General features: G+C 42.1%; 1 protein-coding gene across 50 annotated transcripts in view; it reads right to left on the bottom strand.

The window, feature by feature from the left end:
* Positions 1–26,598, bottom strand: part of CLASP1 (cytoplasmic linker associated protein 1) — a 295,826-nt gene that overhangs the window by 89,515 nt on the left and 179,713 nt on the right. For 18 of the 50 annotated variants that reach the window (XM_051838605.2, XM_051838621.2, XM_051838622.2 and 15 more), the window contains 10 exons: positions 26,401–26,546; positions 25,462–25,597; positions 23,768–23,838; positions 19,393–19,452; positions 17,504–17,581; positions 16,137–16,304; positions 15,485–15,534; positions 14,697–14,867; positions 12,928–12,975; positions 12,423–12,446 (listed from right to left, as the gene is read on the bottom strand). In XM_051838605.2, coding sequence (XP_051694565.1) covers positions 12,423–12,446; positions 12,928–12,975; positions 14,697–14,867; positions 15,485–15,534; positions 16,137–16,304; positions 17,504–17,581; positions 19,393–19,452; positions 23,768–23,838; positions 25,462–25,597; positions 26,401–26,546 — 952 coding nt within the window. The remainder of the gene's footprint in view (positions 1–12,422; positions 12,447–12,927; positions 12,976–14,696; positions 14,868–15,484; positions 15,535–16,136; positions 16,305–17,503; positions 17,582–19,392; positions 19,453–23,767; positions 23,839–25,461; positions 25,598–26,400; positions 26,547–26,598) is intronic. The other 32 variants (XM_051838614.2, XM_051838617.2, XM_051838623.2 and 29 more) reach the window with 3 other exon arrangements.

Here is a 26,598-nt window from a genome sequence, read left to right as displayed (position 1 = left end):
TCCAAGATGGCGCCTGCTCTTTGTCTTGCTCGCCCTTGAGAGGTGAGCAGAGAGAGAGAAACCCGTGTCCGTACCAGTCACTTTTTTTTTTTTTTTTTTTTTTTTTTTTCTCTCTCTCTCTCTAGCCTGGTGAACTTTTCCCCCACTGGGGTCGTTCCCTCTAGTCTCTCTCCGCTTGCCTGCCGGTGTCTCGGGCTATTGAGGTTCGGCTCACCTTGCGTTCCAGCGCTGGTGTGTTGAGTCTGCCGCTGGTGTCCCAAACTGTGGGCTCCCACGCTCTCCACACAGGTCCGCTGTGAATCACGCGTTCTGGAAGAGTTTCTTCTGCTGTTTCCTCCCCTACTCTTCCTTGAACCTGCAGTATCTCCACTTTTATTAAACTATCTCTCCCCGGACTATCAGTGTGCTCCCTTCCTATTCCGCCATCTTGCCTCTGATCTCCTTTTTTTTTTTTTTTTTTTTTTTGACAGGCAGAGTGGACAGTGAGAGAGAGACAGAGAGAAAGGTCTTCCTTTGCCGTTGGTTCACCCTCCAATGGCCGCCGCAGCCGGCGCGCTGTAGCCGGCGCACCGCGCTGATCCAATGGCAGGAGCCAGGTACTTATCCTGGTCTCCCAAGTGAGTGCAGGGCCCAAGTACTTGGGCCATCCTCCACTGCACTCCCTGGCCACAGCAGAGAGCTGGCCTGGAAGAGGGGCAACAGGGACAGAATCCGGCGCCCCGACCAGGACTAGAACCTGGTGTGCCGGCGCCGCAAGGCGGAAGATTAGCCTAGTGAGCCGCGGCAACGACCCTCAAAATCACTTTCACCCAAGCATTTGACAAAACCTGCAGGGAAGTAATGCAGAAAACAAATCTTAGGCTAGCACTGTGGCTCAATAGGCTAATCCTCCGCCAGCGGCGCCGGCACACCAGGTTCTAGTCCCAGTCAGGGCACCAGATTCTGTCCCAGTTGCTCCTCTTCCAGTCCAGCTCTCTGCTGTGGCCTGGGAGTGCAGTGGAGGATGGCCCAAGTGCTTGGGTCCTTGCACCCGCATGGGAGACCAGGAGAAGCACCTGGCTCCTGGCTTCGGATCAGCATGGTGCGCCGGCCGCAGCGGCCATTGGGGGATGAACCAACAGAAAAGGAAGACCTTTCTCTCTCTCTCTCACTGTACACTCTGCCTGTCAAAAAAAAAAAAAAAAAAAAAAAAAAAAAAACACCACAACAACAAATCCTAAAGTTTGAAAAAGGTTTAAGAGCGAGCTAGGGAGCAATAAAAGAAGGTATGACATTTAAAAACCAAGTAAATGGAATCAAAAAATTTTAATAGCAGTCTAAAGAAAGACTTACATTTGAGAATCTATACTAAAATTAAAAGCCACTAACAACTACAGATGTCAACCCAGAACCCTCACAGCAACATATGAAGCAAGTGCCACCCTTTCACAGAAGAGGAAGCAGAGAAACTGGGACATTAACTAATGTGTCCAGGGTATACCATTAGTGTAGACACCTGTTCCTGGCTGGCTGGCCTATGAGTGGAGACCTTTGGTTCTCCTGAAGAAGTTAAGAGGCAATCAAAGCAGTCAGTCAGGCAAAGTCAAAATCAAAAACACCTGAATTTGGGGCTGGCATTGTGGCTCAGGGGGTTAAGCAGCCACCTGCAATGCCGGCATCCCATTCGAGCATCAGTTTGAGTCCTGGCTTCTGACACAAATCCCTGCTAATGTGACTGGGAAGGCAGTGGCAGACAGTCCAAATACTTGAGCCTCTGCTACTTAGGCAGGAGATCCGGATGGAGATCCAGTCTCCTGGCTTTGGACTGGCCCAGCCCAGCCATTGTGGCCATTTGGGGAGTGAAGCAGCAGGTAGAAAGATATGTCTCTCTCTATAATTCTTTCAAATAAATAGAACAATTTTATTAAAAAGTTTGAATTTCTTATTTTAAATTTACTACTAAAAAAATCTCTTTGCTAACCCCCTTGTATCCTCTACCTTCCCCCAACATTTAATACAATTCTCAATCCACTGTTCATCATTCCCTATTTTTTCAAATAAATATGTATATATGAACACTATATAGCCAAAAAAATCTATGGCATCGTTGTGAAGACATGGGATTGATTTTTCTATACAGTTACAGGAGAGACCCATTTTGTTTTTCCCATGACTAATTGATACTCCAATGCACTTGCAAAGTAGCCCTTTCTTATTGATGACATTTACCAAGTACTTCCGCATGCACAGTTGCAAGTCTCTGACGCCCAGTGGGTCCATATCTGTGCAATGCCACAGTGTTGTCACCAGCATTTTAACAAGATCCTGCTAACTGGTAGGGAAATCATAAATCTACTTTTCCCTAAGCCCTCTGCTCTCCTCCACAGACATGTACAGATACAGTGAAAGATGTGCTGGAATGCTGAACAGCATTATGTGAAATATAAGGTTACTGAGGGGAAAAGGTTTCTAACACTTATCTTCCCATTTATTAATATTTTTCCTATTTATTTGGCTTTCTCCAATGTCATTTCATAAAGTTTGATCATTTTTTTTCTAAAGATCACAGAAAAATTTTATAAACTTAAAGTGCTTTATTATACTCATTTATGTTATTAAATTATACTTTCTAACAGTGTTGACATACTAAAACATGATTGGTCTTTACATTTTGATAATTTAAAAGACCTATTTATCCTTTTATTATACACATGTTGTTAAATTATACTTTATAACAGTTGTTGACATACCAGAACATGATTAGTCTTTATATTTTCATATTTTAAAAGACCTATTTATTCATTTATTTTCTAAAGACAGACAGAGAGAGGAAAGGACAGAGATCATCCCAAATGGCCACAATGCCAATCTGTGCCAGGTCGAAGCCACAAGTTAGGAACTCCATCCTGGTCTTCCACGTGTGTGGCAGAGGCCCAAGCACTTGGGCCATCTTCTGTTCCCTTCCAGGCACATTAGCAGGAAGCTGGACTAAAAGCAGAGCAGCTGGGCTGTGAACCAGCGCTCATACAGGATGCCAGTGTCCCAAGCGCAGCACAGCCCCGGCCCCTATATTTTGATCTTAACTCTAGGGATTTTGCTAACTTTTATTAAGTCTATTAATTTTCATGTAATTATTTGGAGTTCTCTAAATAGAATATCATCTATAAATAATACATAAATTTCTTTCAAACTATTTACTTTCATTTCTCTTTTTTTATTTATTACAATGAGGGCAGGTATTGTAGATTTAAACAAGATTGAAAAAAGTTCTGCAGCAGGAGTTTAGCCTGGCAAGTTAAGACATTCAAATCCCACATCAGAGTGCCTGAGAACAATGCCCACCTGTGACTCCTGACTCCAGCTTCCTGCTGGTGTGTACCCTGTGAGGCAGCAGTGATGGCCCAAGTAGCTGGGAGATGGAGCTCGATCCCAGCTCTCAGCTGCAGCCCTGGTACAGCCCCCAGTGTTGTGGCTTTCAGAGGAGTGAAAACAGTAGGTGGGAGTTATCAATTTTTCTTTCTCTCTGCCTCCCAAATAAATTAAATTAAATTCTGGAATTTCACAATAGGTTTGAGCTTTCAACAAGTTAAGAAAACATATTTCTATTCATAGTTGCTAAGAATTTTTGTCATAAACGTTTGTGGAATTTTCGATGCTTTGTGCTTTTGAGATAAAAGAGTTTCCCTCTGAATCTGAACTACATCAGCGAATTTTTAAAATAGAAAGCCAGGACTGCATCTAAGTGGTTAAGACATCCATGACTACGTATCTGCACACACAGCATCTATACTCTATTCTACTAAGGTTATGCCAGCCACACAAACTAGCAAATACTTCCTCTTTTCCTAGTCTTTGAGTTTAGATAACATTGAAATTAGCCACTGTTTAAAATAACTCATATGAGTAACTAAGTGGTACAGGGATTTTTTTTGTTGTTGTTATCTTCTCTATTTTAATTGATTTCTTTTTAAAAGGGTCGAAGAAGTAATGCAATCTTAACTACAGACTCAAATAATCAAGGGAGAAGTCTTAAACTTCTCAAGTTGATTGCTTCTTAAAGAAGCAGTTTGGGGTTTTCCTGAAATTTGTTCCAAGTTGTTTTTATTTTGTTTTGCAAAAATGTATTTATTTTACTTGAAAAGCAGAGTTTCAGAGAGAGAGACAGAGGTAAAGACAGGGAGGTTTTCTTCCATTCACTCCCCAAAAGGCTGTCGCTGGGCCAAGCTAAAGCCAGGAGCCCAGAATGCCATCTGAGTTTCCCACATGGGTGCAGGGCCCCATGGTCATTTTCTGCTGCTTTCCCAGGTGCATTAGCAGGTAGCTGGACCAGAAGTGGTGCAGCCAGGATTTGAAACAGAGTCCACAAGTGATGCTGGTATTGCAGGTTGCATCTTAACCCGCTGTACCACAACGTTGGTTCCCAAGTTGTTTCTAAACTGTTAACATAAAGTTCTTATGGTTTTTTCAGCCTACCTTTTAAAGCTCTACTGATCCACACAGTTAAGTCTATTTTGTCATGGTAAATAGCTTATATGTACCTTTTCTCTAAGTCAACCAACCTCTCAGAAAAAATGACAAATTAGAAAAAAGTATTTGCAATTCACATCACAAAGGGCCCATTTCCTTAGCATACAAATAGCTCCTAGGAATCATAAAATCCAACCAACCCAGTGTTGTGATAGCAAATGTTTATCATCAGCTGGGAGGGTTGAGTATCTACTGATTTGTGGTGTTTTCCCATTTCCATTCCTACCACAGTCCACTTCAAGCTATCTGATATGGCATTAGCCAGTTTACAAAACTTCTGAAAACTTAACAATTGGTCCTAGAGAACTGCACAAGCCAGTTCTCACATTGCATTGCCACAGAAGAATGGGTAAAGATCAGGGATAATCCGAAAACAAATGGCTCTAAATGTATGAAATAGTGTTCAGCTTGACTCAGAGGAAGAATTAAGTTCATATTAAGAATGCCAAAATATTGGGGCTGGCCCCTTGGCGCAGAAGGTTAATCCTCTGTGGGGAGCAACTCGGACTAGACTAAGTTACTGGAATTAAGACTTATTCTATGCATCTGCTCTCCCACAATATGGCGCTGGGAGAGGAGAAAGCAGCTTCTACGCAGCTGCCTCTTGCCAACTTGAGTGATGACCTCCAGGAGCTGATCCTGCTCCTGATTGGAGGAGAGCAGCGTACTCGGCGTGTTGGCAGCCGAGTTGGGATTGGCGGAGGAGGACTATAAAGGAGGAGAGAGACGGCATGCACCAGGAACATCTAAGGGGAACATCTAGCTGAAGGAACACCTGTGCAGCCCCCGAGAGAGCCGGCCGGCGGTGTGCCGCTCCCCCGCGGAAGTGGGGAATGTGGCAGGGGGAACCGCCCTTCCACGGAGGTGGAAGGGACAGTAGCCAACCCGGGAAGAACCAGCAGCAAACCCGGGGAGGGCCGAGCAGACAAAAGAACAGCGCAGGGTCCTGTGTCGTTCCTCCACGAAGAGGGGGAGCGACAATCCTCCGCCTGCAGCACCAGCATCCCATCTGTGCGCCGGTTCTAGTCCTGACTGCTCCTCTTCCAATCCATCTCTCTACTGTGGCCTGGGAAAGCAGTGGAGGATTGCCCGGGTGCTTGAAGCTCCTGGCTTCAGATCAGTGCAGCTCCGGCTGTTGCAGCCATTTGGGGGGTGAACTAGCAGAGGGAAGATCTTTCTCTCTGTCTCCCTCTCACTGTCTATAACTCTAGCTCTTAAATAAATAAAATATATTTTTTAAATGCCAAAATATAAGAATTTGGTAACATTGTGGTATGTACAGGACTGAGTGCTTTCAATCAGAGAGAAATCAGAATAGTCCCTAGGGAGAGCTATTTGGCAGCTCTATCACACAAACATACATATATGCCTTTGACTCTACAATTCCTCTTAGGAGAATTTATTTAATCAGTGAACCAGTGGATGGGAGATTTCTGTGTGTGTGTTTCTCTATGCCTTTCAAATAAAATCAGTTTAAAAAAAAAAAAAAAAGGTGGGGAGGAAGTAGCGTGTGGTGCAGACTAAGCCACTGCCTATGATACCAGCATCCCATATGAGTTATCAGTTCAAGTTCCACTGGTCCACTTGTGATCCAGTTCCCTGCTAATGTGCCTGGGAAGGCAGTGTCAGATGATTCATGAGCTTGAGCTCCTGCAGCCATGCGGGAGACCCAAATGGAGCTCCAGGCTCCTGGTTTCAGCCTTGCAGCCAACTGGGGAATGAACCAGCAGATGGAAGTTCTTTCTCTCTGCCTTCCAAATAAACACATAAATAATCTTTAAATTTATTACATTTTCAAGTTCCATTTGTTCTTTTCCAAAAGCTGCTTGGTCATTCCTAATAGTCTCTTATTCTTTTTCCAAAATTTCTATTTATTTAAATATTAAGTCAACCAAATGATCATTTTTCTTAGAAATTTATGGGGAATTCTTTCAGATCTAGATAGAAATGGAATTCTTCTAAAAAGGATCTATATTTGCTTGACTAGTGCCCTGTGGACACAGGTAATCCACAGTCAACTTGGAATGATTTATCTATTTAGGTTTTTCAGACCAAAAAGGCAATGTAAATTCCAACCAGAATCATGTTTGAAGATCCACATTATAGTTGCAAATTCTCAAGGGAAACCACTTTCCTCCTCCCACCAGTACTAAAGCTAAGATGGGCAAATTTTCCTGTTGCCTCTTCAGTTAGTAAAGCTGATTTTCTTGTTTGCCAATGACAATGTACTTACATCCTATGCAGTCAAGACAGTAAATACTCAAGGGCTCAAAGTTTCAGCCAAGCACCTCAAGGCAAGGCCACCTCTGGTCCTCACTCACCAGGGCTCACAGTTTTGTTCAGATATGGACTGTGTGGATTCACTGCTTTGACTCCAGATCAAAGGTATGTTAAAATCAATTGGAAAGACCATTCTGGCTACTAATTTCCATATATTGCTAAAACTATTCTTATTTCTTTTAAACACTTAAAATGCAGATTTTTTTTAATGTTCTGTAGCAATCCTTAAGTCCTTCAGGGTTCATTCTTTAAGGAAAAAAAAAAAAGATTTATTTATTTCCTTGGAAGGCAGTGTGATGGAGATAGGGAGAGATATCCTCTATCCACTGGTTCACTCCCTAAATGGCCACAACAGCCAGGGCTAGGTCAGGACAAAGCCAAGAGCCAGGAACTCCAGTTGGGTCTCCCACGTGGGCAACAGGGCCCAAACATTTGGGTCTCTTCCATTGCCTTCCCAGACATAGTAGCAGGGAGCTGGTCAGAAGAAAAGCAGCACCACAATGCCAGCCCCACGGGGTCCATTCTTTTTCTTTACTGCTTCTCACTCATGATGGACATAATTCCCACAAAATTCTGGGAACAGGGATCATTTTAACATCTCAATATTTAAAGAAAGGAAAAGAAATTTTGGAAGAGGAACAACAGACTATTAAGAATGACTAAGCACATTTCGAAAAAGAACAAATGGAAATGAAAATGTTAATTCATTTCACATTAAAATATTAACTAGATTATGAGCTTGTACTTGGCTGACTTTAATCTGTGGGAATCTTGCAGAAGTTAAATGTCTGCTCTTGTCAAGCACCTCTGGGGGCAACAAGCACATATCACTTTAATTCATCAGCTTGGGGGTTTCCCAGACACCACAGGTAATGAAAACTGAAGCCACAAGTTAGGTGTACTCACCCAGAGAACTAGTCACAAATATTAGGAATCTTTTACCCTCTGTCCAAGTCAAAGTGAAGACATACATGATGTCAATACAATGATAAAAGTTATTTTTTTCCCCACCTGTCCACCTTTCTGCGGATCCACAGCCCTTCGATAATGCTGGCTTATGCCAACTTTCAACTTGCCCCTGGGTGAGCTCAACATCTTGCTTTCTGGCTGCCCTAAAAATAAGTTCAAGATGGTCACTCCAGTTTTCAATGTTCTTGTTGGTTTTAAATGTTTGTTACTTTTTTGGGCATGAAGCTATGCAATTTTAAAGGACCTCCGTTGTGCTACACTTGGATAAATATTCTATTCACCTTACAGGGAGAGGCAGTTTTTGTTTTGTTTCTACTCTATTGAGAAGGCAGTATTACTGTAAGTGCCTGTATGTATTTTACAGAGATGATATAAAATGCTCTGTGGTCTTTAGGAAAAAGAAAGCTATTCAATAAATGCACAAATAGTAAGAATATATTTCAGTTCAATATTATGATTTATTAAGTGACAGAGAAAATAGATGTAAAAGAAGAAAAAAAAAGCCAGCATAAGGAAAAGACATAAAGAAAAGAAATAGATAATTATACAACAGGACAAAAAAAAAGTGATGAGAGGAGGGACAAGAGATGCATCAACAAACAAATGAACCTCACCAGGGAACAGCACACCCAAGGAAAACAAGCAAACAGAAAAAGAACAAAGCCTCCAACTTCATGGCATAAAGGAAAAACATCCGCATCCCATGGCATCTTAACTTCCTTTGCCAAAGTTCCTTTCTCAGTCACACTGTCCTTCTTCCAGAAAGACCATCAAGAGGGGAGATAAAGGCTATGCACAGGTTTAATTTGCAGGCAAGGTTTCCCTACCTTGGAAGGTAGAATAAGGCAAATGAAAAAGCACTGGATGGACTCATGTCACTAGAGTTTTTGTCTTCCACATGTTCAATATCTTTTAAACAACTGTCCAATTTGCAGATTATAAAAATTAAAAAGCAACCTGTACTGGTAAATGGCATCTCTGATAGAACCAAAATTTGAGAATTTGATCACTGGTAAATTTTGCTGCCTGTAACAACTCCCCACTCAAACAATTAATTTCCTTTTTTTTTTTTTTTGACAGGTAGAGTTAGACAGTGAGAGAGAGAAAGACAGAGAGAAAGGTCTTCCTTCCATTGGTTCATCCCCCAAATGGCTGCTATGGCCAGCATGCTGCGCTGATCCGAAGCCAGGAGCCAGGTGCTTCCTCCTCCTCTCCCATGCAGGTGCAGGGCCCAAGCACCTGGGCCATCCTCCACTGTACTCCCGGGCCACAGCAGAGAGCTGGACTGGAAGAGGAGAAACCGGGACAGAACCGGCACCCCAACCAGGACTAGAACCTGGAGTGCCGGTGCCGCAGGTGGAGGATTAGCCTAGTGAGCAGCGGTGCCGGCCAATTTCCTTTGTCTTAAAAGATATAAAAGAAGTCCAACAATCCTTTACTTCTTTCTACGGACAACATGTACATTTTTTTCTTTCCATGGTGTGAGTAAAACAGCCAGTTACTCAAAATTCAGGTCTTACATAAATAGATAGCATTAATGTTTTATATCTCAGTAAAATTTAATGAAAATCTAAGTTCTTTTTCCTGAAGAGCAGACTAGAGTTTTAACCTCATAATCAAAGTCACCAAAAGTTTACTTGGCATGGCCTTTGATTACAACTTCGTATGACAGGAAGCTGTACACCCAAAGGCCATTCGATAATAATATAAAAAAAAAAAAAAAAAAAAAAGAAAGAAAGAAAGAAAGAGGGGTCAGCACTGTGACACAGTGAGTAAAGCCACTGCCTGCAGTGCCAGCTTCCCATATGGGCACTGGTTCTAGACCCAGCTGCTCCACTTCCAATCCAGCTCTCTGCTCTGGCCTGGGAAAGCATTAGAGGATAGTCTAAGTCCTTGGACACCTGCACCGCCTGTGTGGGAGATCCGGAAGAAGTTCTTGGCTCCTGGCTTTGGATTGGCCCAGTTCTGGCTATTGTGGCCTTTGGGGGAGTGAACTAGCAGATGGCAGCTCACTCTATCTCTCTCTCTCTCTGTAACTCTATTTATTCAAATAAATGAATAAATCTTAGAAAAAAAAAAAAAAGAGGAGTTGGCATTGGTGGCACAGCATCCCTTATAAGCACTGGTTTGAGTCCTGGCTGCTCTAATTTCAATCCAGTTCCCTGCTGTTGCACCTGGGAAAGCAGTGAACCAGTGGATAGACCAGCTTTGCTCGCTCACACTCGCGCGCGCTCTCTCTCTCTCTTCCTGCCTCCTTCCCTCCCTCCCTCCCCCATCTTCCCCCCATAACTCTCCCTTTTATATAAATAAATCTTTTTTTTTAAAAAGTTTGAGTATATTCATTTAGCACATACTTTATATAATTAAACTTTCTCATGAGCAAGATAGTAGACTATGTCAGTATTTCCTTCATCTAAATCTCAAAAATCACTGAACATAACATACTGAAAAACAACCTGGAAATAAATTTTTGTCCCAAAGTTGAAGTTTTGGTTATTTCATAAGCTATTTTCTAACCAGTCACTAATGTTAGAAGAGTTCCTTCATATGTACAAGGAATTCCTAACGCATTATACATACTTTTCTCAGTTACTACATTGATGCCAGAATTTTTAATTTAGAGCATCTATTGATTCAAAATCATATCATTTGCCTAATAATGATAAAAGTACTTACTTCTCCTTGTTTCAGGACAGCAATTTAACAGACTCACTGATAAATTTTCAAAAGGCCCATGATAATCCAAAAATGCAAATGGGAAACAGGCACTAAATAATATACCCCGTGGTCTTTTTCTAATAACTATTGGCAGCTTTTCCAACATCACTGGTCCTCTGAGTTTCACTGCTGGAGCCAACAGAACAGTGACAGCCTGAAAGTGTCACGTCGACAGGTCTCCAGGGATGTTTCTCCTATTGCTCCATCATCATGTGGGCCACAGGGGCCAGTGGTACTGTGGCCTGCACCATCCTGGCACAGATATGACACTCATGGTATTTCTCCAACATGGCTTCCCCATCATCTGATCTGGCTCTCAGTAATGTTAGGGACCTACAGATCATCCCACCATTTCTCCTGCCAGAGAACCAGCGAGACTTAGACGGCTGCATGATTCAGAGTGCAATTCTGACCTTATTTATGACTGTGGAACTGATATCAACAACAACAAAAGTGAGAAAATTTCCTACAGCTAAAAGAACAGGCTGATTTCAATTTTACTATATAGGCATATAAAATCAGGGCATTCTCGAAAAAAAATTAATTTCTCATATGATGTGTTTGCTTTCCATTCCATCTGTGTTATTCCATGCCAGTCGCCCAATCCTCTTCCCTTCCTCTAGGCTGAGGAAACACAATTTTTACTCATACGAGCCAAAGAGCACAAAAAACCAGCAGCCAATTTTGCAATCACATCAGCCTCAGCCTTCTGCTTTCACAAATGAGGACCGAGGATCTTTGTCCACCTTTGCATTTTGGCAAGTAATGAGCATCTTCAGGGAAAAGATGCATGGCTGTTTGTTTTTAGTGAGTGTTGAGGCAAAGCTAATAAGGAGATAAGTTTGAAAAACACTGATTCGGGGACTACGCGTTTAAATTAATGAGTTTAAATTCTCATTCCTATTTTTTTTTCCCTTTATGGGTCTTGGGAAGTAGCATATGGAGAAAAATAATCAAACTATGCATATCAAACTAAAACCCAGTCTCCTGTACTAAGGCTAGCCCCATACGATGGCTAACTGTTAAGTCATTGTGCTGAGGTCTGGAGGGTCTATGCCACTATGTGAAGCGGCGGAGTTCCTCTAAATTTCACTTCTTCGAAGCAGCATCACGTTTTCTATGAAGAGACTTGGCAAAGTGATGAGCTTGTGTAGCATGTGCTAATCAAAAATCTACACAGACAGAAATGACTATGACCAGAATGCAAAAAGCAATGCAAAGTCAGAAAGGGCTTCTTGAGACTGTCATAAAAAGACAATACAGTGGATTTGGATATCCAAATTCTTTCTTTCACCATGCTATATCCTTGGGGTACAGTACAAACACGGCACCTGGAAGGCATTTAACACACAGTTGATGAGTAAGTGTAAATGAATGAATGGGGCTCATGTCAACAATACAAATAAAAATGGTATTGTATAAATCAGTTGTACCTTTAGGGAAGAGTAAAATATCTGTAAAAATTTCTTTAAATTACTTGGTAGAAAATTTTACCAGTCTTTGATCTGAACAGTTGACATTGAAATTCATTTTGAAAACAGGAAAAGCAAATCTTGAGGCCCACACAAGCACAACAGTAAAGAGGGAAACCAAAGCTACAGTGGTGCTGCAGGAGCAGAAACACCAAGTCAGGCGGCCACAGGGACAGTAGCTCACAAGGTGACATCAATGCTCCTCCCAGAGTGTGGGCTCAGCACTGAAAACCACGCACAGCATACGTCAAGGCCAAAACTCACAAGAACAGAGACTGGACAAGAAAGGCAGAGGAGAGCTGAGGCAGAGGCCAGCAAACCTCCAGTGGAGACAGAATGAAGAAGAGAGGAGGGGAAACAGCATGCAACACTGCATGCAGGGACCTCGGGAGGACAAGTGGGCACTGGGCAACACTCGGTGAGAACAGAAGAGCAGAGAAAGTGAGACACACCTCAGTCAAGAAACAAACCGCTTACCCTCCGCTTTAGTGGCAGTACCATCTTTAAGCAAATTAAAAAACAAGGGAAGGGATAACAGGGAACAGTTAGTAACATTCAAAAAATTAAAAAAGCAGAATGTTATTAGCTACTAAAAAAAGCAAAGCAAGAGTGTGAAGTAAGTGCGTCTCATACCGAAATTAGCTCAGCATAAGACGAGTAGAAATGGTTTTGCTTCTGGAAAACGAAGCATGATGGTCAACCCAGGGCAGTGCTGCGGCTCAGAGAGAGATGGCTGCCTTTTGTTTCAGCCAACCCTCATGTTCTTAAGAGTTGGGTTTTTTTGTTTTTTTTTTTTGGTTTGTTTGTTTGTTTGTTTTTCAGAAGAAAGTACCAGCAGAAGGGATAGTGGGGGGTGGAGACTAAAACTTAAAATACTAAAGAGTCACCCAGAGGGCAGAGGCGAGTAGGAAGCTCAGAGAAGCTAGCTGCAGCAAGGCCTATCCCACTACAGGTCCAGCAGCAGAAGCTGTTGAGCAGATACCTGCGTCCAGGCCTATGTACTCCATGTCTTCCCTCATGTGTCTGGATTCTAGAAGTTTGGAAAAGGATCATCAGCTTTAGTGCTACTCTCTTATACAGGTGTCATGTGAAGAATCATAACAAATATTTCAGTGTGGGTGGAGGGGGAGGAGGGGGAAGGGCATTGGTTTTGTTTTAAGATACATCAAGGAAAGCAGAGGAAGGGTTCTCAGGAAATGGTTACGAGACCCTGAACACTTTTCTTTTGTTCTTTGAAGAGGCAGCATTGGGCTGAAAAGTTGTCAGGACTTCTGAAGGGTCCTTTCTTTATCATCAGATCAAAGGGCCTGGGGGCTTTACTAGCACCATGGGAAGTCTGCAGGGTCCACATCCAAACATTCCCAAACATGCACAGGGGACAGTCAAGACTACTGAGGATTCTGAAGGCTGGTTGTCCAGCGGAGTGCACTGCATGAAACAAACACTAACTACAAATAGTAAAGTGGAATCAAACGTGTGGAAACATAGGTGAGTTGCTAAAAACTGAACTAAAGTTAACAAACCTATTCACCCTAGGAGGAAGTAACTACCTCTCCCTTACTCAATGATGACTTGTCAGTATAACATCAAGCACTCCTACAAGACAGGCAATAGTTAGAATAGTAAATAAAGTGAGCTACTGGGTTACTTTGTAATCAAAATATATGTCTAAGAGGTATTTCCACAGAGAAAACAAAAAGACTGATTGAATAAATATTTCAGAACATTTATCTTTCCAATTAATAACGTGCCTACCACACTCATGCTTTCTTTCGTCTTCATTCATCCTCATTACATTTCTGAGTAGGGGGCTGACACTGCAGGTGATTTATGAATAGGGAAGTCAGACTCAAAGATTCTAGAGCCTACTCAAGGTCACAGAGCTGGTAAACAGCAGATCGTGCACCTGTTTTCCGGGTGCTGTTCCCACTCCACTGCCAGTGTCCAAAATGCTTTCAAAGCTTTAGTTTTAAAACTGACTTAGGAATCTGTAAACCACGTAAGTAACATCATCTCAACACTGCACAACGTTTAAATTTTATGCATTTCCTTAAAATCCAGCAGACAGCCAATCCAGCCAAACCCCCAGATTTTGGCTTTGAATGACTTGGCTCTCAGAAAAATAAAATGAAAGAAATGATAAGTCTTACACATAGTAGGTATTAAGTGTCTGCTGAAAAAACAAGTACGTGACCCACTGCTATGAAGGATCCCAAAAATTTTTCACATAACTTTAAAAAAAAAAGCTTGTAGGCAACCATCAGAGCAATGGCATGCCCTTCCCCAGGTGACTTGTGGAAAGGGAGTCCATGCCCAGCCCCAGCTCCTTCCACACTCTGGTTATATTCTCAAACTGAGAAACACCTAACTATAATTCAACCTCTGGTGAATCCCCCACTAAATCCTTTCTGGAGAAAAACCCAGATTTGACACTTTGGGAAGTGGCTAGGCATACTGGCTGGGTTTGCCAGTGAGGAGGAGGTGGTGAGCTGGGGGAAGGAGGTGCTAGGTAGGGCCACATGCCATGCAAGCACGAGGGTACTTACTCATCACTGAAAGGATGGCGCTCCAGAGAAAAGGGGACACTCAATAAAGGGAGCTGCAAGTGCACACCGTGACGGACACTTAACTACCAGCCCCGCGGCAGGGAGGTCTTCCTCAACTATGGCTTTTGGAAATGTGCTAAGAGCCAAGGGTCGCCTCGAACAGTGGGGCAGGAGGATAGGGTGGGGGATGGGGGGGTCTGGTTACCTAGGGATGCGTACGACCCTGGAGGCAAAGCCGCTGCTGAGCTGAACGGCGTGCTGCCAGAAGATGAGGAGACTTTGGATTTGGCACTGGCTGCGGCATTCACGTCGATGTCACTTCGAGACCGCTGCAGGGATCCCGTGGCCGACACAGACTTGGTACTGACTGTGGAAGCTTTTGTGGGGAAGAAGGAAAATGTAAGTAAGCACTACACGGAATTGTAAATGTGCACTGTTAAAACCCCAAGTTGTTTTGCTTTTCTGGAAAACAAACGTTGAGTTTTAGCAAATGTTGGGTGCACAGCACTGACCAAGAGCTTCTCCTGGTCACTTGAGATAGAGTTCAGAAGGAAACTAAACATGACTTGAACTGAGGCCCATTTGTTTTCGTATCACTGGAGACCAGACACCTCAGAAATGGACCATATTTCTTTCACCACAAGAAGAAGCGAAATCATAAGAAACCACTCCTGTCTGGCAGGTCTCCTCAGGACTCTGATTACCATACAGCTCTCCCCTCCCAGGAAACATGCCCTTCTCCCATCTCCAGAAGCCTCCGCCACTGCACAAGCACCACCAGCTGTCTCCCTGGATTGTCCGGTGAGCAGAGAAGAAGCCACACAACCGGCAGCACTGACACATTGGCAGTAGGAAGCGGGGAGAAAGGGCCTGCCTATTTCAGCCCCAGCAGGGACTGGCAGCAGAGGGGCACACTGCTCACATCGGGAAGGGGGTGAGAGAAGGCTGAGAACAAGCCTTGTATGATGCTTCCTCCATGGCCGTTAGACTCACCTCTCGATGTGGTGCTTCCAGTTGGACTTCTTTTGGCAGAGAGTGGCCGACTAAAAATAAAGGTATAAATACATATATTATTAAATGTGTTCTTTACCCACATTAATAACAGTACAAACCACAGTAGGAAATTAAGTAGAATTACTGCAGAATTATTAAGGCAATTCAGACCTAATCTTATAACCCCCAATTTCTGACAAAGCTCTAGTGCTTTATCTTGGACTACCTTTCAAGCACAAAGAGCAAAATATTAAGCAGAGACGGAGATGAGAAATACAGAGCAAAGATGGTGCTGTCAGGTCCTGGGTTTGAATGCCTTCCCTTCCCACGCCTGGCTCCAGGCCACCCTTACATCCTCCCAGAGGACTCTGTAGCATCAATGTGTCTAACTCGTCCTGCTCTGCGGTACATTTCCAATATTCTAAAACTGCATTCCAGGACTAAAGTTAACTGAAAACCACTTACGCGAAGGACACTGGTTCCCCAGGGTACCTGATCTAGCACCAAAACTGACCTGAACAAAGGCGGGGGTTGGGGAGTGGGGAACAGTCACAGATACACACAGTGAAGGCACAGCTGGAGTTTGTTTTCACACAGCAAACTTGTAGACACAGAATCTTACAATAGTGGCGAGCAAGGAGGGGTTGCTTACTTGAGACTCTCTTGAGAACTAGACGATGAGCGGTCGGATTGAGGCAGAGACACTATGCTGTCCGAATTCTTCAGATGTGACTGCAAGGCTTTCTGGTAGGAGGACTCCAAGGTGTGATATAAGTGCTCTGCTTCTCTGCTGAAGTGACTGTGGAAACCCCAGTAACATCTAGGAAAGACACAAACTCTCACTAGTCTATGGATCTAACAGGTCTTTCATGAGCTCCAGTGTATAGCACATAATGTTTCTGAGAACCAAAATACCCAGCTCACAGGCTAACATCAGCAGCACAGAATAATGAAGGGAGGGCAAATGCGAGGGGCTTGGTATGAACCCAGGCCTCACAACTGACCTGGCAAGACATTAAACATCTCTGAACTTCAGACTCTTTCATACAATCGGAATGAAGGGCCCTCACTTTTAAGGTTGAGGAGCTTAGGGAAGACAGAGCTAAATACTCAAGCACTGTGAGACAAACTGTAATGGCAGCACTCTTAAATGCAATTTGACATTCCCTGATTTTATTTACTGAAATTTGCTTAGGTAACATGTACCAAAAATGCAGAAGTTCAGAGCTACCTGAAATTTATGTTACATGATTGAAGAACAGAAAAACTTGTGGAAGGAGAGTAATCCAAGAGGAAAAAACAGTGTAAATAGGTCATTAACACATTCTTTCCTAACAGTTTATAGCAATTATTGATTATGTCGCTTACTTTGGTAGCAACTAACAAGATAAGATGCAGTAAGACTTAAAAGGTATAATGAACTCAGAATCAAAGGGAACATAATTTACTGTGAAGGCAGTTAAAGAATACTGCAAAAGAATAGACCAATGCAGCTAAATAAAACTGTAATGTCCCAGACTAAGATGATTAATGTATCTTGTTTAGAAATAGCAAGTTTGCTCTGTGGCAGTCCAGAGTACTGGCTGGGTCAATCCAACCCCTTCCAGGATCCCCGCTTACGAAGCCAGTACCCAATGCTTGCACAGATCTGACAACATGGAGAGAATTCCCCATGACCATCACTCCCCATGACCAGGACTTTTTGTGGAAAATCAATAAAGTGGCTTTTCACAGAGATTAAGTCATAAAAGAATATATTAAACATGCACACAAGTGTTGTTCTGATCTGTGTAATAATTGCTCACATATCTGAAAATAAGCATTCTGTTTGTTGCCTATATCACACTTGTAAAAAAATTAGAGAAATATTCTGAAATGGTCTTTTGGGGTCACATTTAAAGGTTAGGGTTAATGAAATAAGTTCAAGTAACTCTGTGGGTTTTTCATAAGGCAGTCCATACAAGGCATGTGAAATACAAAAGTAATTTCCAGAAGAGTGCTATATGATTAAAAACTTACTTTCTGGCTTCTATCCTGGCTTCAGAATCGGCATCATGTATTCCTTTCTTTATTGTTTCAGCTAATACTGATATGTGTCTAGATATTTAGAAAAGAAAACAATAATAACTATGAATGCATGGTTTCATGTGAATGAAAACTGGTGTTCAAAACAGCAATGCGGACACAAAAGCTTTGTGCCATAGCTAGTCAGTTCACACGCAGCGAGGAGGGCCCAAGTGTTAGGTTCTTTCACTTCTAATCCTGTCCCAGTACCTATCCTCACTCCCAGTCCACCCTCACCTCAGGACCTTGATAGCCCTATCTTGGGTGACTGTAAAAACGTAACAGCTGATTTCTTTTCAGGTCATACGTATTTAATTAAATCATGTATGAACATAAACACAAAAACCCTGTTTTCCCATGGGCAGAGCTAGTTTCTACGGATACAGTGAGATAGTAGTAAGAATCTTAAAGCAACTATACTACAAATGAATAAACAATTTTTGAAGTTCTACTACTATTTAACATGAACAATTTCATAAATCACATAACCATTTTATAAATAGGTGTTTTCCTTGGTTATGCTTTACCGTAGCTGAGAAGAAAACACCAAAAAGTCCAAATGAATATTTTAACAGTTTTAGGACAGGAAATGACTGGGTTGAACAAGTTCTACAATAAACACCAGTGACCAATCTGACCAGGCCCTGAAAAGCACTTGCCTCATTAGTACTCAGTGAGCACCTGGTAAGTGGCAGGCACCAAGCACAAAGGTGAATGAGCCCATGAGGCCACATCTGCTCACTTGTCCCCACAGTAAGCCCCCTATTTCACTTTCCATTCCTCATCAAATAAAGATATGATATCCAAGAGATTAAAGAACAAGGAAGTATCTGAAAATGTGAAACTGTATTCTACATTCAAACTATTGATTTTTCAGGTGAAATGTTAGTTCTGGAAGGGGACTTTGTTTCATCTCTGACCACTGCTCCACAGAATAAGATTATTGTTGCTTAAAATTCCACTACTTTACCAAATATTTAATATGCTGTAAAGTTCCTCACAAACTCCACACCATGAAAGCCATGAGGGCACAGCACCATAATTTACTATCTCCAGAACAAGAGCACCAAAAACTAATATGAACTGAAAATGTTAGGAAGGAATCTCAAAATTTAGGAGAGACATACCTTTTCATTCCAGAATTCTGTCACAGGAGGAGGTACCTAGCCTCGCAGTTAAGACAACTGTGTCCCATACCAGAGGACCCAGGATTGATTCCTGGTTCTAATGCAGGACAGTGGTGACTGCTCAACTAATTGGCTTCTGCCACCCATGTGAGAGATCTGTATTGAGTCCCCAGCTCCTGGCTTCAGTCTTGGCTCAGTCTCAGCCATTGCAGGCATTTGGTGAGTGAACCAGTAGATGGGAACATCTGTGCTCGCTATCTCTCTCTCTTAAAAAATGAAGAAAAACAAAAAGAATTCTGCCACAAGCCCATGATGCCAAGTCAGTCACAAAGTACAATGAACAAAGAGGGAGTTGCTGACTCTCAGATACAGAGAAAACTACTATAAGTAAAAACCCTTGAAAGACTTAAGAATGACACCTTGCATACCAAGGGCAGCTCCAAACATTCAGCTTGTTGGAACTGACAGGAATCTGAGGCAGCAGGGTCAGTGTCAATAAAGGGTTGCTACTAGCTCTGCAATTGTCATAGGGCACACTTGCTCACGCCTAACAGTTCAATCAACAACATTCACTAAAAGCTCCTGCTCATGCGACATGCTCCCATCTGTACACAGCCAAGACAAATGACTGGATGACTTTGTTTCTTACACAAGGTGGAGGCGTGCGAGCTCACGATGGAGTTAAGAGGGAAAAACAGGTTCCAATCAGATACTCACCGTTCCAGTGAATGTGTCTGCCATTCTTGTAAAAGCAAGTCTAAAAATTCAAAACAGCGCCTGCAAAGTGTTAACAAATAATGTGACTTATAAACATGTATGCCAGCAAAAATAAAACAGCTTTTTTCTTCCTAGGTGACCCAACAATGCTTTTTATTCTTCTAATTTTTATGAATAGAAAGATGGAACATAAAAAAAAGAATCAGAACTGACTGAAAAACCGAGGTAAACACAAGTAAGCATTTACCTCTGTGGCCAACAGGTCACAGGGGAAGGATACAAGGGTTTCCCCTTCACTCAGAAACTAGACCTTGTGGCAAGCATTTGGAGCAGTGGATAAGACACTGCTTGGGACATCTGTATCTCATATTGGGATGTCTGGGTTCAAGTCCTGGCTCTCCTTACAATGTCAAGTTCCTGCTAATGAGTATCCTGGGAGGCAGTAGTGACAGCTCAAGAATCAGGGTCCCTGCCACTCACATGGTAGACTTGCGTTGAGTTCTGACTCCTGGTTTCAGCTTGGCCCTGCTTGAGCTATTATGAGCTTCTGGGGGAATGAACTAGCAGATGGGAGATCTGTTTGTCTCTCTCCTCTCCCCCTCTCTTTCTATCTCCATTTGCCTTTCAAATAAACAAAATTTTTTTAAAAACTTGACGTTCATGGCAATATTAAGGAAAGAGCCTATCATCACCACGTTTTTATATTACCCAAAGTAACATGCTAATACAGAAATGTACACACACACAGGAAGCCGATGTACATCAGGAAACTGATCTTTGTATTAATTTCACAAAATGCATTAATTTTAATTTAGCCATTAAAAAAGTAGAAAATACCTTGAAAAACTAAGTGTTCTCCAAATTTTCCTGCTAAAACCCCAAATTTATAATTCAGTTGGGGAGATTAAAAACAATAATGCAAAGTAGAAAGAGAAAGTAAGTAATGATGTTTGTGTTGTGGACTCAGGAATTCAGACAGGACAGTGATTAAAGTCAACTGATAGATTTGCAAGAAACTTCAGGGATGAGTTGGAAATTGAGCCACTTGTTGAAAGATGATTGGGAAAAGGTGAAGAATGACCGTTGCCAGCCATTCAGCCACTTCCATCAATCTTTCAAAATCCTTCCTTTTCAAGCCTTTTCATATTCATGAATTTTCTTGGTCAGATTTGTACACAAAAGCAATTATGGTCTTACTTCCTTTGGATTACATCATGACTCTGGATCCTCCCTCTGTGTAATTTCCTTTTTCTAAGTCCAGGGCTCCTATCTTTGTAGGGATTAATCTTGAAAGTGCTAGGAGTCCATTCAAGGAGACAGACATTAATCTTTCTCTAATGAAATGACTGATTTTTCCCCCCCACAATTCTCATAGTTCAAATCCTTATAATCCATATAATTAGTCACTCAGTACTTGCCATCTTTAATAATCCCATATCCTGTGCTAGATATTGGAGATACAATGATAACCAAGATACAGTCCAAACAGCAAGGGAGACAAGAAACAGATTCACATGCCAGGAACACAGTGGGCTTCAGATGCACAAAGAGGCTGCAGCCCCTTGCTGGGGCTGGCCATAGGAGTGGGATGGGGAGTGGTCAAGTGAGCTTTCTCAAAGGAAAAGACACCAACTATACTTGCCTGTTTCTCATTGCCACTTTCTCAGGCTGTCCCAATCTAGGCTGTGCTAACTCTACTTCCATCTTCCTGCCCATGCCATCCCCCAGTCCTGAGTCTTCTTGTCTCTTCATCATCTATTCCCAATCATCTTTCAAAGTGGCTCAATTTCCAACTCATCTCTGAAATCTCTTGCAAAACTATAGCTAGCTTTAATCGCTGTCCTGTCTGAATCCTTGAGTCCACAACACACATTGCTGTCACTCAATCTTATTCTGCTTTGCATTATTATTTTTAATCTCCCCAAGTAAATTCTAAGACTTCAGGGTACGGAGTCCGTGCAATCCATTTCTTCCCAAAGCAAAGCAGAGTGTGGGCTGAGCATGTAACAGAAAGTGCACTGCCTTGCTCACGTGGCCCTCTTTGGCTCTTTACCTTTCCAAGGGCAGAGGGGCTGGGTGAGGCAGTTCTGATTACTTCTCTTGATACTGGAACACACGGTTCTGACTAATGCAGAGTACAGAAACAGCAGTCTGGTGTGTGCTTCTGAAAACTGTGAATGAGGCAGCATTTCTGCTGTCATGGTGACTGTACTGCTGCTTGTATTTAGTGCTGGAGACCAGAATTGCTAATGCTATGGACTGAATTTTGTCTCCTTTGAAATTAACATGTTGAAGCCCTAACCACTCCCCAACCCCTGCCCCTGGGATGGCATCTGGAGATGTGGGAGGTAACTATATTTAGATGAGGTCAAGAGCATGCAGCCCTTGTGGTGGGATGCATGCCCTTACAAGAAGAGTCATCAGAGAGCTTGTGCTCTCATCTCTCTCCTCTCCCCACCTCTGCCCTTCTATCTCCATGCCATGTGAGGACATAGCAAGAAGACAGCTGCCTGCAAGTCAGGAAGAGTCCTCAGAGGAACCCAACCACACTGACACCCTGATCATGCACTTCCAGCCTCCAGAGCCATGAGAAAATCCATCTGTGTTGTTTAAGCCACCTGTCTGTGCTATTTCATCATGGCAGCCCAAGTTGACAATAATGTTCCACAACAAAGATGATGTCACCTCATTGAAGAACTCTGCCTTCACATAAATGAAAAATACTTTCTGAATTTCTCTTGGCAACCTAAAACAGTAGTGATAATAACAGTAACACATTAAAAAAAGGTTATCATTTACTAAGCTTTCACGAAGTGCCAGGCCCCTGTTATCTAACTGTGAATCCTATTAGATCCTATTAGATCCAATAACTGGTAAATGGGAAGAAGCCATTCTTTTATCAAAGTCTATATGGTTCTGAAGTTCAGTCACCCTCTGCCTTACTGACTTTACACTTTCACCTCTAGAGGGTGCTGTAGCCACTCCACTCTAACCAAGGAACACCAGAACTGTGGGCCACCAGCAGATTGCAGTCCTCAGGGATATGACATTGAGCCATGCAGTTAGAAATTAAATATTTTCAGCGGAAGGAATAAATTCTGTTTTTATGACTTCAGACATTTGCATTATACATATCTTCTCTCTCTTGCCTCTCATGTTACTGTTAATATGATGGATAGGAATCCAATTGCTGAGTATAAATGTATCCACAGGAAATATAATCAGTAGATAGAGGCATGTGCCTGCCCATGTTCATTGTAGCATTATTCACAACAGCTAAACTATGGAAACAACCTAAGTATGTATCAATGGATGAAGGAAAATGCAACACAGACACACACACACACACAAATAGAATTACTAGCCAGACTTCAAAAAGAAGAAAATTCTGGGGCTGGCATTGTGGCACAATGGGTTAAGTTGCCACCTGAGATGCCAGCATCCCATATGGGCACCAGATGGAGACCCAGCTGTCCACTTCTGATCCAGCTCCCTGCTAATGTGCCCTGGAAAGTAGTGGAGATGGGCAAAGTGTTTAGGTCCCTGCACCCACATGGCCCAGGCTTGCCATTAACTTGCCCTACAAAGCTCCCATTGAGAGGTTTTAGTGGGGTCCATGAATTCTCTGGAAACCTACACAAAAACTATTCTATGCATTTACATTTTGCTGGAAAGAGGGTCCACAGATTTTAAGACTCTTAAAAGACCCTATGACACAATAGTCAAGAATTGCAGATCTGAGCTAAAAGGACAGTCTCGATTTCTCACATGTAGTCCAGCAACTTAGCAGGACACACAACACAGGGACTTGAGAACAAAGTCTGAGCTAGTTACCCAGGTTGTACCTTCCTGAAGTATCTTACAGGTGTGTCTCCTGTAACTGCACAGCAGCAATGGATGACAGGTCGGGGTTCAGAACCCCAGAAATCACTTTCAGAAGACACAAACAACATCTCTCCTCCCACTACATTAATATCATTAATATGGAATTACTACCATGGATATTTGTGGTATTGTTTCTCGCATGAAGTCACCATCTTCAGTCAGGAAATGGGGTAGACAAATGACACAGAGAAGGGGAACTTCTAGAAAAGTATACATGGTCCTCTCCCCTTCTCCCTCAGCCACCTTCCTCCCAAGCTCATGCATATGCACAAACATACATATAAATATAAACACAGAAGAAGCTGTTCAAATTCATTTTCCAAAATATTGAGATCTTGACCCCTCAACCCAGAGGCATTGATTGCAGTGATATTACATAGTTATACACCTTTCAATAAAAGTATGAAATTTTATCCATGGAGGGAGATCTGGAGTTTGTTTTGCTTTGTAAACAATTCAAAAGTAATGAGGAAGCTCATTAGAAATTTACCTTCTGACTGCAACAGACTTGGAGGTACAGTTGCTTGTTATGACAGGTATTAGCCTAGGGATATGTGTATGCTGTGGAGAAGAATAAAAAGTATTTTTGAATATTTGCAAAAACAAAAATATTTGAGGTGAATAATTGCAAAAACCAAAACAAAGCTAAGAGAATGACTTCCTTACTAACCTACTTATCTCAGTATGTGTTTAGATTAGAAAGTCACTGGCTTTTAAAAAGGAAAAAGGATTTCACTGGATATTGTAAAGGCCATTATGAAAACATGATGGTACAAGCAGTCATCAGACCAATATGTTTTGATAATGTTAAACAGGAATGTCCAATAACAGCTCTGGGTCTAACTATTTGAGGTAGGCAATGAAAGAATAGTAAGAACAAAAATTATACAAAGTAATTAGAAAGATGGATTTTTACATTTTAGTCAACATCATCAAGTGTCTGTGGAAAAAAGCACTCGACAGTATGGAGGAGGTAATGTAGAAAACATTCATTCTTTTTTTATTATTTTTATTTATTTATTTATTTATTTGACAGGCAGGGTGGACAGTAAGAGAGAGAGAGACAGAGAGAAAGGTCTTCCTTTGCCGTTGGTTCACCCTCCAATGGCCGCCGCAGCCGGCGTGCTGCGGCCGGCGCACCGCGCTGATCCAATGGCAGGAGCCAGGTACTTATCCTGGTCTCCCATGGGGTGCAGGCCCCAAGGACTTGGGCCATCCTCCACTACACTCCCGGGCTATAGCAGAGAGCTGGCCTGGAAGAGGGGCAACCGGGACAGAATCCGGCACCCCGACCAGGACTAGAACCCGGTGTGCCCGCGCCGCAAGGTGGAGGATTAGCCTAGTGAGCCGCGCCGCTGGCCAAAACATTCATTCTTAAAGTCTTATGAACTATCACGTTTTAATGAAACCTTGTACATAAATTACTTGGATAATTATTTCAATTTAAATAAGTTAGGAAAACTTAACTAAAGCCAACATTTTATTTCTGGGATCACGTGCAATTAGTGAAAGCTCTGTGTGTATGTAAAACTACAAGCACGAATTCCTAAAATGGAAAGACTGGAATTAGGAGGGAGGTATGGCAGTAACACTAGAGAGACAAGAGCAGAACATTAACTCAGAGGCAGAGGTTCAAACATTTAAAACCAACAGTGAGCATCTGGCCTACTTGTTAAGATGCCAATGTCCCACACAAGAGTATCTGGGTTAGATTTCCGACTCCACTACTGAGTCCAGCTTCCTGCTAACACAGACTCTGAGAAGCAGTGGTGATAGTCCGAGTAACTGGGTCCCTGTCATCTGTGTAGGAGATCTCAGATGAGTTCTTGGTCAGTCCCCAACCTGGGCCACTGCAGGCATTTGGGGCATCAATAAGTAGACAGGAGCTCTTTCTCTCTCTCTCTTGCTTTTCTGTCTTAATCTCTGTCTGCCTCTCAAATTAATTATTAACCAATGGCAATTCACCAATCAACATTTCAGTGACTACACACCATACCACATTTTACATTACAGACTGTAAAAGGCTCTTATACTGTAATTAAATGAAGAAAATGGATAATACAGTAAGTATAACATGATTCCCATTCTGTATAATTGCTCTAGTGAAAAATGTCGCTACTGTTTCTTGTCAACCATTAACATTTACCAGTTGCTTATTTTATGTAGGCCCTACAACATACTTACCCGAATGATTAACCTAACAGCTACAACACCAGAAGTGGCCATAATTTTGGCACTGTTTGGGATTAAATTAAAGATGGTTGGCATAATGGCTTCAGCTCCATGGTCAAACTTATTCCCCAGAACTGATGACAGATGCCTGCAAAAAGGAATGAATGCTGGGCTGTAGTTACAGTGATGTTACAGTGAAGCATATATACCTCAAACACTTAGAGCTCTACTTAGGGTTATCTACATACAACAAGAGTCTACATTCAACACTTTAAAAATATATTTAATTGGCATGCAGAAAATTTGGCAAATAGCCATTAGTTCAAGTTTTTCCTTAATTATGTCCAACCAGTCTTAAAATAGCGAAAACAAACAAACAAAAAAAACCAATTTGATCACATACTAATAAAACATACATAGGAAAAGCCTCCCTTGCTCTGTCTTTTCATTTTTAACATCAAACATTCATGTTCACTATCTGATTTCAGCCCAAACCGTAAATAGCTGCACTGCTTTCTTGCCGCTGCTGCTTTGATATCTGACACACATTCTAACACAGGGTACAGCTTTGATCAACAACACAGGTTGAGCTAGGATAAAATGTTACTGTGGGACATGCCATTAACTTCAATAGCTATAGTATTCTTCTAGGAACACATAGTCTGATAATCATACTATATCCAGCCAGTGAAAAACAATTTAAAATGTGAAAAACTATTTTATATAATTTCATTTTTCCATATTAATAACTTCTTCAAGTTTCAAATAGAGGCTTCAGATCTATGCCACTGAATAAAATAAAGTTTAAAATCAGTCATTCTTTATAATTTTGGGCACAGTGTTAACTGGACTGGGACTTTGAGACTACCTAACATGTTCAGGGGCCATCTCTGAAGCTCTGGGGTGAGACTATCTATGATGTGTGAGATTGTGAAGCATGGCAGTTCTTACCCCAACGTGATACAAGCCTCCCGCACTACCTGAGACCGCAGATCCTTAGCAGAGAGTTTAAAGGCTCCGTCCAAAAGACGTAAATGTTGAAAGAAGTTATCATACTCGGCAGCACCAGCCAAAAGTAAAGATCTAATCTTTTTTAACTGAGGAGATAGAGAAAATTGGAGATATAAAGACAATTCTTAACATGATATA

Source organism: Oryctolagus cuniculus, chromosome 3, assembly GCF_964237555.1.
Source record: "Oryctolagus cuniculus chromosome 3, mOryCun1.1, whole genome shotgun sequence".
In the NCBI taxonomy this organism is placed as follows: domain Eukaryota; kingdom Metazoa; phylum Chordata; class Mammalia; order Lagomorpha; family Leporidae; genus Oryctolagus; species Oryctolagus cuniculus.
Note: the sequence above shows the minus strand (reverse complement) of the source record. Positions and strands in the feature narration are given on the sequence as shown.